The sequence below is a fragment of the Pagrus pagrus genome (assembly GCF_965226575.1).
Source record: "Pagrus pagrus genome assembly, chromosome: 14".
Lineage (NCBI taxonomy): Eukaryota > Metazoa > Chordata > Actinopteri > Spariformes > Sparidae > Pagrus > Pagrus pagrus.
In genome coordinates, this window is record NC_140198.1 from 501267 (window position 1) to 514529 (window position 13263).

At 43.2% G+C, this 13263-nt stretch overlaps 1 protein-coding gene across 3 annotated transcripts in view; it reads left to right on the forward strand.

Moving 5' to 3' along the window:
* Positions 1 to 13263, forward strand: part of lig3 (ligase III, DNA, ATP-dependent) — a 37648-nt gene that overhangs the window by 13002 nt on the left and 11383 nt on the right. Inside the window, exons 1-15 of one of the 3 annotated variants that reach the window (XM_084374081.1) lie at positions 805 to 907; positions 2394 to 2923; positions 3064 to 3192; positions 3997 to 4215; positions 4298 to 4449; positions 4627 to 4793; positions 5547 to 5624; positions 5700 to 5868; positions 8554 to 8709; positions 11146 to 11277; positions 11372 to 11451; positions 12147 to 12234; positions 12400 to 12477; positions 12586 to 12709; positions 13103 to 13245. In XM_084374081.1, coding sequence (XP_084230207.1) covers positions 2422 to 2923; positions 3064 to 3192; positions 3997 to 4215; positions 4298 to 4449; positions 4627 to 4793; positions 5547 to 5624; positions 5700 to 5868; positions 8554 to 8709; positions 11146 to 11277; positions 11372 to 11451; positions 12147 to 12234; positions 12400 to 12477; positions 12586 to 12709; positions 13103 to 13245 — 2217 coding nt within the window. In that variant the 5' untranslated portion in view covers positions 805 to 907; positions 2394 to 2421. Of the gene's footprint in view, positions 1 to 804; positions 908 to 1044; positions 1142 to 2393; positions 2924 to 3063; positions 3193 to 3996; positions 4216 to 4297; positions 4450 to 4626; positions 4794 to 5546; positions 5625 to 5699; positions 5869 to 8553; positions 8710 to 11145; positions 11278 to 11371; positions 11452 to 12146; positions 12235 to 12399; positions 12478 to 12585; positions 12710 to 13102; positions 13246 to 13263 lie in introns of those variants that run through there. The other 2 variants (XM_084374079.1, XM_084374080.1) reach the window with 2 other exon arrangements.

Below are 13263 nucleotides of genomic sequence, written 5' to 3' on the forward strand. Positions count from 1 at the left end.
GCTTGTGGATCTTGTTCCGACCTGACAAACAGATCTGAATATCTGTTGAGCAAACTCAGAAGTGGGTCCAAAAAATGCAGTTTTATTTTTTGTTGTACGTTTTACTGCTCACAGAATATAGATGAAATATAGATGACATATAGATGAAATATAGATGACATATAGAAATATAAACCGGTCTCACGTGTTTGTCAGTCTTATGTTGGATATTCGGATATTTATTGAGCAGCTGTAATGTTGAGGGATCAATAGGTTGTAGATATTTACAGCTGGTTACACTCTGGTGATCAGTAAAGTGTATCCAACCTGACCACAGTATGAGGAAGGGGATGTATGTCTGCGGCTCTCACTTAACACACAACTAATAATTATCTCGTGTGTGTGTGTGTGTGTGTGTGTGTGTGTTTGTGTGTGTGTGTGTGTGTGTGTGTGTGTGTGTGTGTGAGAGTGTGTGTGTGTGAGTGTGTGTGTGTGTGTGTGTGAGTGTGTGTGTGTGTGTGTGTGTGTGTGTGTGTGAGAGTGTGTGTGTGTGTGTGTGTGTGTGTGTGTGTGTGAGTGTGTGTGTGTGAGTGTGTGTGTGTGTGTGTGAGTGAGTGAGTGTGTGTGTGTGTGTGTGTGTGTGTGAGTGTGTGTGTGTGTGTGTGTGTGTGTGTGTGTGTGTGTGTGTGTGTGAGGTCCTCCGGGTCAGCAGGTGGCAGTATCTGACCCTGCTCCCTGGTTGAAGCTCTGCCTCTCTGCGCTGTGGAGCTGCACGCTGCTGGACGGAGTCCTGCTGGGTTAGCTTTAGCTTCGGCTAGTCGCGTCAAGCTAATCAGAAGTTACCGGAAGAGCGCTATTTATTCTACGAAATAAAGCACAAACAGATCTAAATGTGTAAATGACGACCCTTGCAGGATTAAGAGATGAGGTAACAGTGTGTGATCGGTCTGTCAGGGCTGAACACGTAATCTTATACACTCTATATGAAAGGAATACAAAATGTTCAGGTTTAAAGCTTTTATTTTGCAGAACCAAACCGGAAGTGTGCTGCACCGTCATTTTGTAATTGGAGTGGACTTGACGGTGGTGAGCTGTTGGCTCACAACAATGAGAAGAATAGAAATGTAAACCGTGCTGTTATGTTTGACTAGACTTCTACAAGGTACGGCAGCTAAATGTGTACAGAGATATCAGCCACATGTTAATTTATGACCAGTAGTTGGTGTGAGATCTGTGGCTAGCCCGGCTAGCTGTCTGTATCTGTGTAACAGAGGGAGTGGAGCGAAGCTAATCAAGTAGCTAGCTAGTTAGCCAAACAATTGCCGTCGTGTCAGCAGACTGAAACGTCTCTTGAACACCGGCTAACGTTCATGTTTGAATGCTTTAGTAACAGAAGATGGAGGCCCTGTCTTCAAACTGAAGTTACGTTGTGTTGAACGGAGTTTCTCTACCTTTTGATAAGTTAACGTGTGTATGGGAATAAGCGGTTCTGTAGCTAGCAGTGTAGCAGCGGTAGCTAGCAGAGTTATCTGGTGTTCTGGTCAGTTAGTTGGATTCACAGAAATCATATTGTCGGTCTGAAGTCATTAGACTTGATTATATTGAACTGCAGACCTTTGCCTACAGCTTGTGCCTGTAAGCGTGACATTAGAAAGCTAATAAAACTTGTATTTGTGTCACGATGTAAAACACTGTCCATGTACTCTTTATGTTGTATGTTAATTAGTCCAGCTGTGTGTTCAGATGGGCCCTCAGTGTTTAATGGTGAACATGTTGAAGGAGCCAAGAGGAGCTTTATAATCCTCTGACACTGGCTGATGACACTAAACAAGCGGGAATGTAACTTGATATAATCAAAGGTTTTGATTTACTAAAGCTCAACTCATAACAGACTTATGGGCCTCATATCGTTATAAGCAAGCAAAAACAATCCCAGATATATAGATATACTTTTGACATCAGCTCATACAAAACACAAATACATACATATAATAAAGAGTTAAAAATGATATAAGGATGAAAATACACAGTAGTGAAGTGATTGTCTGACTGGAGCTCAAACACTCGTACCACAGTTTAACAAACTATTGTCCAAAGTGACATCAATGCAATGAAACTGAACCTCGCTGAGAATCTTCTTCTGCATTTTGTTCTGTAAAAGTCAGTGTTGATATCAGCGCACATCAGGCAACATATGAGCAGTTACCCATATATCTGTGATGGACCAATATTGGCTGATACTATCAGCTGATTGAAATATTGGTTGAGCTCTAATTAAGAACATAAGTGAATAATTATCACCATCATCTGAATTACCATGATTACCCCTTAAAGGTCTCACTTTGCCCCTTTAATGTGTATATTGGGAAGCGGTGCTACCATTAAACTACATACAGTCTCTTTTCTGTCTTTAGGTTGTAACTTTCCTTCCGTCCCAGCTGGATGCAGAGACGGATCATCTTTCTTGCTCGTAAGACTGTCTGTGCAGGCCGACAAGCTCTCACAACACCTGTCAGGTGTCAGCAGCTCCTGAAACTGTGTCGAGCCTTTTCAGCTGTTCAGATCCATCAGTCCTCTTCGGTATTCGATAAGCACCAACTCCTCCAGAACGCTCCTGCCCAGCCGTCCCTCCATCAGTGTTTCTCCGCAGAGCCAGACATGGCAGAACAGAGGTTCCTGGTGGAGTACGCCAAACGAGGCACCGCAGGCTGTAAGAAATGCAAGGACAAAATCCAGAAGGGCGTAGTGCGGATAGGGAAGGTCGTGCCGAACCCTTTCAGTGAGTCAGCAGGAGACATGAAGGAGTGGTACCATGTGAAGTGTATATTTGAGAAGCTGGAGAGAGCCAGAGCCACCACCAAGAAGATCGAGGACATCACAGATCTGGAGGGTTGGGAGGAGCTGCAGGACGAGGACAAGGAGCTCATTAATAAACACGTGTCAGGTACAACAGGGACACGTTTTTACACTGAAATGTTCAGTCATCAGTAAAATCTTTGCTCGTGTCTTGTTGACGAGTGACTTGTAACGTGTTTGTTCTTGTTGAAGCTGTTGTTTCACTTTTCTGTTCTTCTTCTCTTGTAGACCTGATGGCCAAAGTCAATGCGAGTCCAAAGAAGAAGGTGCAGGCCAAGATGAACACCAGCGGTCAGCTGATGGCTCCTCCTGCTGACCCATCTACCAACGCTCCACGCAAGTTCTCAGGCTTCACTGGTGAGATCCGACATCTCAGGTCCTGTGGTTTCTTATTTAGAGACAGGACTCGCCTGGATTTCAGCATGACCGGCTGTGACCAGCTGACCAGCGTCAGATAACTGTGATTCTGTGCCGGTCACATTTACACACATGCTGCTCGCCGCCGCGGCCGGTCAGACTTAAAAAAATCGGAAATCAGAATTGTTCAACATCTCTGTTTGTATTGGGTCTGAAGCCAATCACAAAAGAGGAAGTATTACAAATATTAAAAACAGTTGTTGAAGCTACTAACAGCTCAAAAGGATCATCTTTGATCTGAGCCGCAGACAGTGAGGTTCAGACTGTACAGACAAACATGTAGATGTTCAGTTCACATCAGGTTGTGACGTTCTTTCTGCAGAAAGGCACAAAAACATAAATTCACAGAACATAAACAATTTATACAAGTTGATTCCTGCTGCACGCTCTCACAAATCATTGACACATTCAGGACTGATTCTGTGACGCACCATCAGCTGTCAACATTAAAAACTAAAAAAAATAATATTATAATAATAAAAAATAATCTCATATTACTAAAAATGAAAAACACGAGTATAAATAATGAGAAACATCTTTAAATTTGAAGAAGCAGAAAACTGATTTGCATGCAGCCTGAGAGACACAACTAGGACAGGAAGTCTCCTGAGACGGCTGAATGTGGACATGTGTGTTTTTTCTAAACTGTGAGGTAACTGTTATCATGTAGGTTCAGATGTTTCAGAGAAAATATTAGCAATGGCTGATGGCTGAAATGTATTTTCCTCGTCTCTGTCCTGTCAGCTGCGAAGGCCGGCAGCTCGGCCTCCAGCCCCGGGCCGTCGGCTTCCCCCGCCAAAGTGAGTCAAGGCAGCGCGCTGTCGGCCCAGCTGTGTGACCCGCAGCACAAGGACTGCCTCTTCAGAGAGTTTAGAAAGCTGTGTGCCATGGTGGCAGAAAACAACAGCTACAACAGCAAGACACAGATCATTGAGAAGTTCCTCAGGAAGGGCTCAGGAGGAGGTTGGTCTGTGGGTTCGTTTGTGGGCTTTAGCAGATTTCTGCTGCTGGATGTTTGCCTGAAAGCTCTGTTCTTCCCTCTCAGATAAGTTCCACGGAGATCTTTACCTGACGGTGAAGCTGCTCCTGCCGGGCGTCGTCAAAAGTGTCTACAACCTCAACGACAAGCAGATCGTTAAACTCTTCAGCCGCATGTTCAGATGCAACCAGGACGACATGGTGCGCGATCTGGAGCAGGTCAGTGATCCACATGTTCAGAAACAAGTGCTGAATGTTTTATTTCACAACTAAAGTGTTTTTGCTATCGTCAGATTGGAAATACATTTCTTATCTTCTCCTGACGTGTCCCGAGAACGCTCACAGAGAAATGAATCGGCACGTGTTTGTAACGTGTTTGTGTTTGTCTGTGTTCAGGGCGATGTGTCTGAGACGGTGAGGATGTTCTTCGAGGAGAGTAAATCGTTCCCCGCGGCAGCCAAGAGCCTCTTGACCATCCAGGAAGTAGACGCCTCCCTAACTCGCCTTGCCCAGCTGACCAAGGAGGACGAGCAGCAGAGTGAGCTGGAGGAAATCGCCAAGAAGTGAGACAGTACTTCATCCTGTGAGATTAACTGGACTGGGCCGGAAAACAGAACAGATAAAGTTATTCAGTTGTTAAAAACAGTTCTTCTACTTCTGCTCCCTTTAAAAAAGACAAAAGGAAAGAAACTTGGTGAATGACACATTTTACACAGGTCACATGATCAGTTTATAAAAAGGTAGAAAGGTCAGAAGGTGTTGAGTCGGACCGGCACAGCTCTGGTTACTTTGGTCTTTTTGTGGGATTTGTTGACAAAAACAAACAGAATAATGTTTGAGACGAGAAGCATGAAGTCGTTTTTAATAAAATAACACTTAATAACAATTTTAAGCTCAGATTTGCTGACAGAAGCGATCATAATAAATGTCAAACCGTCAGACATGTGAAAATCCAACCACATTCCTGTGTTTAGTTTCTGACTTTGACAAATGATGTAATTTTTTTTTTTTTTTTAAAGAAAATGTGCCTTTTAAAGCCTCTGGCAGGTTCAGGGTATAAAGACATTAGTGTATAACAGGGCTACATTAAAATAGAAGCAGGTTATCTTTAATTTAGACACAATAAATCATGTTAACACGATTAAAAGCCAGAGAATTAACGTGTCTTGAAGTGCATCAACAGACTTCTTAATTTAATTATTTTTTATTCACTTCTTCTGTTTTATTGTTTTAGTGTCTTTCTGGTCATAATTGCTGTGATTAGTTTGTTTCACAGTTTGACCTCAGTGGTAATCTGCTGTTTCTTTTCTTCACAGATGCACCGGTAACGACCTGAAGTGCATCATTCGGCTAATTAAACACGACCTGAAAATGAACTCTGGAGCAAAACACGTGTAAGTTTCTCCCTACAAGTTCATAAATAGTTTATTTTTTCATACCGAGCTTGAACTCCTCGTTCATTATCACAGTTTGGACGCCGTGGATCCAAACGCCTACGATGCCTTCAAGGCCTCCCGTAATCTGGGCGATGTGATCGAGCGGGTGTTGAGGAATCAGCAGGAGGCGTCGAACGGTTCAGGACCGAGGAAACTGCTCACTGTGGAGGCCTCGCTCATGACCCCCGTCCAGCCCATGTTGGTGTGTACCTGACTCTCCATAACTGATTGATTATTGTTTATTGTTTGTTGTTTATTGAGGATCCCCATTAGCCGACGCACAAACGCCAGGCTAATCTTCCTGGGGTCCTTTTCAAAAAGTTCAATATGAAACAACAATTCACAGATCCAGTTACAATAAAAGAGAAAGGAACAGAAGAAAAGAGAAAAACAGTTCCCAAAATGATAACGTTAAAAACTAGTAACTCTCAGGTCTGAAAAGTGACTTTACATGTTTCTTAAATGCTTTTTTACTTGGAATAGTAAAACTATAATATATAAAGTAATGTTAGTATTAGTAATATTAATATTAGTCCTAATATTTAAAGGAGTGTTCCATAACGAAGCGGCTCTTTATACAGCGGTGCTTCTCATTGAATTAGTTCTGGGTCGTGGAAATGCAAGTAGACCTTGAGTTGAAGCTCTGGTACTGTAGTGATGAACATCAGCATTATAACCAATCTGATTAGAAAGGGCTGTAGGATACTTGCTGTGAATAATGTTTAGAATAAATTACAATAAACTGCTGGATAACCTATAAACAACCTTCAGCCATCTAAGACAAGAATGCATTTGGTCAACACTAGATCTATAAGAACAATCAAGAGAAAGTCTAGCTGCCCTATTTTGAGCTGTTTGTAATTTTTAAGCTCAGACTTGGGTGCAGAAGCCCAAATAACTGAACAATAATCAAGATGACACAACACCAATGTTTGTACTACCTGTCTGCGAATTGCAGGTGTTAAAAAGGTAGCACGTTTCCTAACAGCAGCAATACTTCTACCCATCTTGGCCACAATTTGATTGATATGTTCAGACCACGAAAGTGTGTTACTAAGGGCAATGCCCAAAAGTCTTACTTTATCATCTTGTTTGATTGATTGTCCTACAATCTGTAAATTAAGTGTAGGATTTTTAGTTAGACTATGTCGTGGACCAAAGACAATACTTTTAGTTTTTAAGATATTTAAAACCAGTCTATTAGTCTACAGTTTAATAACTTTGAATTTCAAAAGAAAAAAGGTCAGAAAGAAGATGTGACCTCCTGAACAGCTGAATGATTTAAAGAGATGTTTTTGTCTCCATCTGACTTCTTTATAACTCAAAGGCTTCAACAAGCTCTTTATACTGTTGTCTGCAAGAAAAATGATTGAGATAAAACATTTTCCTCTCAATCTGTCAGAAAACCTCTTTTAATAGATAGAGACGTCGACACATTCAGTATAAACAAAGCAGCATTCATTGAGTCGCTGTCTGCCAGAGGACTTAATGAGTCTGAGGGGTCTCACATTATGGAAACCTTCACAACATGGAGAGAATAAGATGCTCAAAGTGTCTGCAGCTGATTTTTCATCACAAGAAACCAAACAAGAAGCAGCTGGACCTCACAGATAACCTTCGACTGACTCCCTCTTTATAAATGACAGTATTAACTCAGCATGTTTTAAAATGTGTTTTCCAAAAAACCTGCAGACCATTAAATTGCACGTTATACAGCAGACTTTTGATTTGTCAGTATAAAAGTAAAGTAAAATGAACTGCAGCTGCATCACACTTCACAAATAAACTTCCCACAGGTTCACACGTTCTGTAGTTTCAGGTTGAATTTTATTTTTGTAACATCAGTTTGCAGAAGATAAACGCTGCCCGTCAGGTTCAGAAACATTAAACTGACGGCACTGAACGAGAGGCGACGGTGCTGCCTGTTGCCAAAAAGCTGCACTGCAAAGACTTCAGCCAACCAGCTCGAACCTTCTGCACCTGTGTGAGAGGAAGTACCTGTCCACACCAGCAGGTGGCAGCAGTCTGTATTCAGTATTCAAGAAGAGAAACCAGAAGACTGCAGATAAACAAACTGTTATGATGAACCTCTCTCTGTGTTAATGGAGAACAGCGTCGCTGTGAGCTCTCTGGCTCCTGTTGGTTCAGCGACAGGCTCGAGGGGTTTCACTTTATCTACTGTTTCTCTTCTTGTGCACTGATTCACTGAGCTGAACAGCCAATCAGAGAGACTTCTCTCACCGCTGATTCAACATGCTCAGTCGGCTGAAAAGCTACCAACAGGCTGACGAGTGCCAGTGATGCAGGACGCATCACAACAGCCAGAGCAACCAGAGCCACAGTCACTGACTGAATGTCTCTGACTGCTGCAACACTGAGAGGATACATGAGGTTTTAGGTGAACACTGACCTGAACACGTGAACACTGACCTGAACACGGACCTGAACACATGTGAACACTGACCTGAACACGGACCTGAACACATGTGAACACTGACCTGAACACTGACCTGAACACGTGAACACTGACCTGAACACGGACCTGAACACGGACGCGAACACTGACGCAAACACTGACCTGAACACGGACCTGAACACGGACCTGACCACTGACCTGAACACGGACCTGAACACTGACGTGAACACTGACGCGAACATGGACCTGACCACGGACCTGACCACGGACCTGACCATGGACCTGACCACGGACCTGAACACGGACCTGACCATGGACCTGACCACGGACCTGACCACGGACCTGAACACTGACGCGAACACGGACCTGACCACTGACGTGAACACGGACCTGAACACTGACCTGAACACGGACCTGAGTTGCGGCTCCCTGCCGATGTGCTGAATGATTGTTTTTTTGTTGTGGTTCCAGGCGGAGGCGTGTAAATCCATCGAGCACGCCATGAAGAAATGTCCCAACGGGATGTACTCTGAGATCAAGTATGACGGAGAGCGAGTGCAGGTCCACAAGAACGGAGACACCTTCAGCTACTTCAGCCGCAGCCTGAAGCCAGTGCTGCCACACAAAGTCAGTCCACACACACGCACACACACACGCACACACACACACACACACACAGTTGAAACACGCACGCAGCCTGTGCACAGACACACATCTGCTCAGGTCTCCCTGCAGGATCAGGAACTAGAAGGTATTTTCTCAGCGTGAAATTTAAACACTTCCCACAGCGAGTTTCTTGTCTCAGCGTGAGGTCGAGAGCTTAAACTTCATGTTAATTAGCTCTTTAAGCCACTAGAGGCTGCTGCTGTGTGCAGGAGTTTGCGTTGATAAAAGTATATTTCTGAGCTTCTGCTGTCACTAGCTGTCGTTACATGGACAATATTTCTTCAGTTGAGTGGAAATCATTCTGATGAGATGTTTCAGCTGAACTCTTTACAGGGACACTAACTAATGTGATCTGATGAGACGATGAGGTGTTTACAGTCCCAGAGAGGCTGCAGCAGCTGAGCATGAAGTTCTTGTATGTTCAGGTGTTTAATTAACAAAGCTGAGCAATTATTTGAACTTAATTTCCACTTTTACAGCCGGTTCACCTGCTAGAACCTCACAGCACTCAAAAAGATAAGTCAGATAGGTTTTGTTGCTGGAAATCATCTTTTATCTGACTGAAATGTTTTTAGGTGATATAAAGTGAAATCAGACATGTCGACTATAAATGAGACAAAAACATCTCCAAGATTTAACATGTTGGAGTGAAGTGTGAAGATGATCGAGGCACCAACAGACGAACTGATTATAAAAGTTCTTAATAATTAAAAGTTTTGAATTATGCCATGTTGTCACCTAACGTTGCTCTGACGTGAGGCGAACAAGCACAGAAACAATATTTTTATTCCACCAGAGAAACAATCACATTAAAACTTTGCTTTTTTTTTAGAACTTTAGTTTTTATTTTTATTTCAGCAACTTTTACAGTCATCACGTTGCTGTTTCACATTTTGATTAATAAGATGAAATTAAATATATATTATTATATATTAAATATAAAAAGAGCTCCACCTTTCATTAAATACGTCTGTTTGGAGTTAAAGTTATCTGTTCCATCTGGTAAAGTCTTCTCTGTCCACAGAGTAAACGTCGGTCAGGTTTCAGCCACTTAGTTGTGGTACGTTAGTGCTGCTGTCAGTTGTGTTGTAGACGGTAGTTTTTGCCTCTTCCATTGATGCCTGATGGTATCACTCCCCCTGGCTCCTTTGGATCCTTCATGAAACTTTGCTTGAACACTAACCTCAGTGCCTCAAACACTCTCTCCCAAAATGTTTTTAATTTTGACCATTTTCTGAAGCCTGCATCTAAACGAGAGGGTACAAAATCACTGACGATTTAGGGAATACCCAAAATATATGTGTGGTTACCAGTTTGTGTCCCACAGTTTCCCCAGCATCGATCTGAGTGTGTGGCCCATTTTAGACACGATTTCTGGTGTCCGAAAAAATGTTATTACCTTCCACCTGAATTCCCGCCACGTATTTGAATTAGTTACTTAATGTGCTTCAGTGCATTTCTCTTCCCACATGTCCTGCTGTATGTCTGTATTCATTTCATTTTCCCATCTTTCTTTTATCTGTAGTATATCATTTGGGTTCATACCTAGAAATATCTGGTAGAGATGGCCAATACCTTTTTTATTCCCGTTATCTGTGACACTAAAAACTCCTCAGTTGGGTTCCAGGACTTTATGCCACTCTCTATGTTTTGTTAAAAAGTTCCTGGTTTAGGAAGTGTGGATTCCTCTTCACGGTTCAGATGATTCGAGGCTGCCACGCTGAAGGAGTTGATGTAGATTAGCGAGGCCATGCGCTGACCATCTGTCCAAAGCCTTACTAATATTTACAATTATGCTTTTGTAATTGACATCATATCGACTGTCAGCGATGCCAAGGTATTAAAACGTTTACTTTGAAAAAATATGTTTCCCTTCTCATCAGATGATCAAATGTTCACATGCAGCTCTTCTGATCGGGCCGGTCTCTCAGGACTGAAGTGGTCACATGAGGCTTTTGTATTCAGATTATTAGTGTAATATTAAAGTCAATGTAAATGGAGTTAATGATGATGACACCAGCGTTGTTGTCGTTCCCTCCTGGGACGGCTGCTGGTTTCTGTTTCGTCCTGCTGGCTGCAGACATGTTGCCCTGAACATGCCGCCCATCAGCCTGATGAGGGTAATGACCCTCAGCCACTGTAATTAGCTCATTTATGTTAATGTGAGGTTAACATTCAGCGGGCTGAGTCTAATTACAGTGTTTCTAATGTTTCTGTTGTGATGAACGATGAAGCTGCAGAATGGTTCAGATGAAGGTGGACAGCAGAAAGACATGAAACGATGTATAATGTACGTCAGGTGCAGAACGATGCACTTTATTATTTAAACCGTTAGTTTCCAGCGTCTCCAGTCCTGCTGTGTAGATGTTTTAATCTGTGTCCCTGTCTGTGTTTCAGGTGGCTCACTTCAAAGAGTTCATCCCTCAGGCGTTCCCTGGAGGACACAGCATGATACTGGACGCTGAAGTCCTCCTCATTGACACAAAGACCAGTAAACCTCTGCCCTTCGGGACTCTGGGTGTCCACAAGGTGAGGATGCCACAGACAGAGTGAACCTGTTGTTGACATGAATGTATGACGTGTTTCTCTTCTGACGGCTGGTTGTCGTCACTGTCTCCCTCAGAAAGCCGCCTTTCAAGATGCCAAAGTGTGTCTTTTTGTCTTCGACTGTATCTACTTCAACGGTGTGAGCCTCATGGAGAGGTGATGTGTTTTTATGACATTAAAAAAGATAGTAAAATATTTGAATTTGTTTTCCTAAGTGATCGTTTTTCACCTGGAAAAAACTAAATAACAAAATAAATAATGAATAAATAATAAATACAGATGAGCTGGAGAAAAGTTTTCAAGTTTTCAGCAGATTTTTTCAGTGAAAAACACTGTCAGGTTTTTTATTTGTGTGTGTTTGATTTTCTCCTGGGAAAAAAAATGCTTCACACATTAAAGGAACTTGGGGCAGGATCTGTGAACAAATAAACTTGCATTTTAAGTTTTTTAATGCTAATGGGTGATGAAGCGTTCAAAACCACAAAGAATGAGCCCACCCACGTTTCTCTCCGTTGCCTTGAACCGGCTGTGTGCTGCATGATGTGCTGCAATTCAGGTCTGAATTTCCCGCGCAGTCCTGCGGACGTGACGTCAGATGACGCTGAATGTGCGTCCTTTGATACGGGAAGAAGACAAGCGCGGTGGACCCAAACTAGTGTTCGGGTAGTGATGGATTCTGCTACGGCCGTTACCATGACGGCCGCAACAGTCGTCGTGTCACTATTGAGTCTTATTTCTTGATCCTGCCCCAGGTTCCTTTAAGTTTCTTTTTTCCTCCTGAAGAAGTTTCTTTTCACATTGAATAATAGAACCTGTCTAATATTTTCCCATCATGCCGTTCTGTCCTGCAGGCCTCTGCGTGAACGCAGGAAGTTCCTTCATGACAACATGGTTGAAGTCCCCAACAGGATCCTGTTCTCAGAGATGAAGCACGTCACTGTGAGCACAACTCTGAATTCAGCTGCCTGCCTGATGTGTACATGTGTTTACAGCTGGTTATAACCTGTGTGTGTGTGTGTGTGTCTGTGTGTGTGTGTGTCTGTGTGTGTGTGTCTGTGTGTGTGTGTGTGTGTGTGTGTGTGTGTGTGTCTGTGTGTGTGTCAGAGGGCAGGAGATCTGGCTGATATGATCACTCGGGTCATCAGAGAGGGACTCGAAGGTTTGGTGCTGAAAGACATAAAGGTGAGCTGCTTTTTATCTCCAATGGAAACAAACTGATTGTGTGTGTGTGTGTGTGTAAACAGGATGATGTTAAAGCTCTCTGTGTGTGTTATTGTTTGTTTGTTTCAGGGCAGCTATGAGCCGGGGAAGCGTCACTGGCTGAAGGTGAAGAAGGACTATCTGAACGAGGGGGCGATGGCCGACACAGCTGACCTGGTGGTGCTCGGAGCTTTCTATGGAAAAGGCTCCAACGGTCTGTAAACACACAAACATTATCTACAGTGTGTTATAGTGTTATATTTTATATATATGTATGTTTATATATATACACAACACAACACAACAGAACAGAGCGTGAGGAGAGGAAGTCATGTTGAAGATGAGATGTGAGTCAGTGAGGAGGCTGTTAATGAGCCGGTAACAACAGAGGCAGAACAAATAAAAACAGGTGGAAATGTAAAAAGCACAGCTGATGAAGACGAGCTCGCAGAGCAGAAACAACAAATCACATGAAACACTCGTCAGAACAGCAGAACGGGCCTGAACGGGCCTGAACGAGTGGATTAAAGAGAAGTTAAACAGTGAATGTGTTGATCAGAGCCTGTGGAGGATCTCCTGATGCCGAGTGTGCTCTTCCACCCACCAGGGGGCATCATGTCCAGTTTCCTGATGGGCTGTTACGACCCGGACTCTAAGAAGTGGTGCACAGTCACCAAGTGCTCCGGAGGCTACGACGACGCCATGTTGGCCCGGCTCCAGAAAGAGCTGGACGTGATCAAAATCAGCAAGGTCAGAGAGGATCCACTC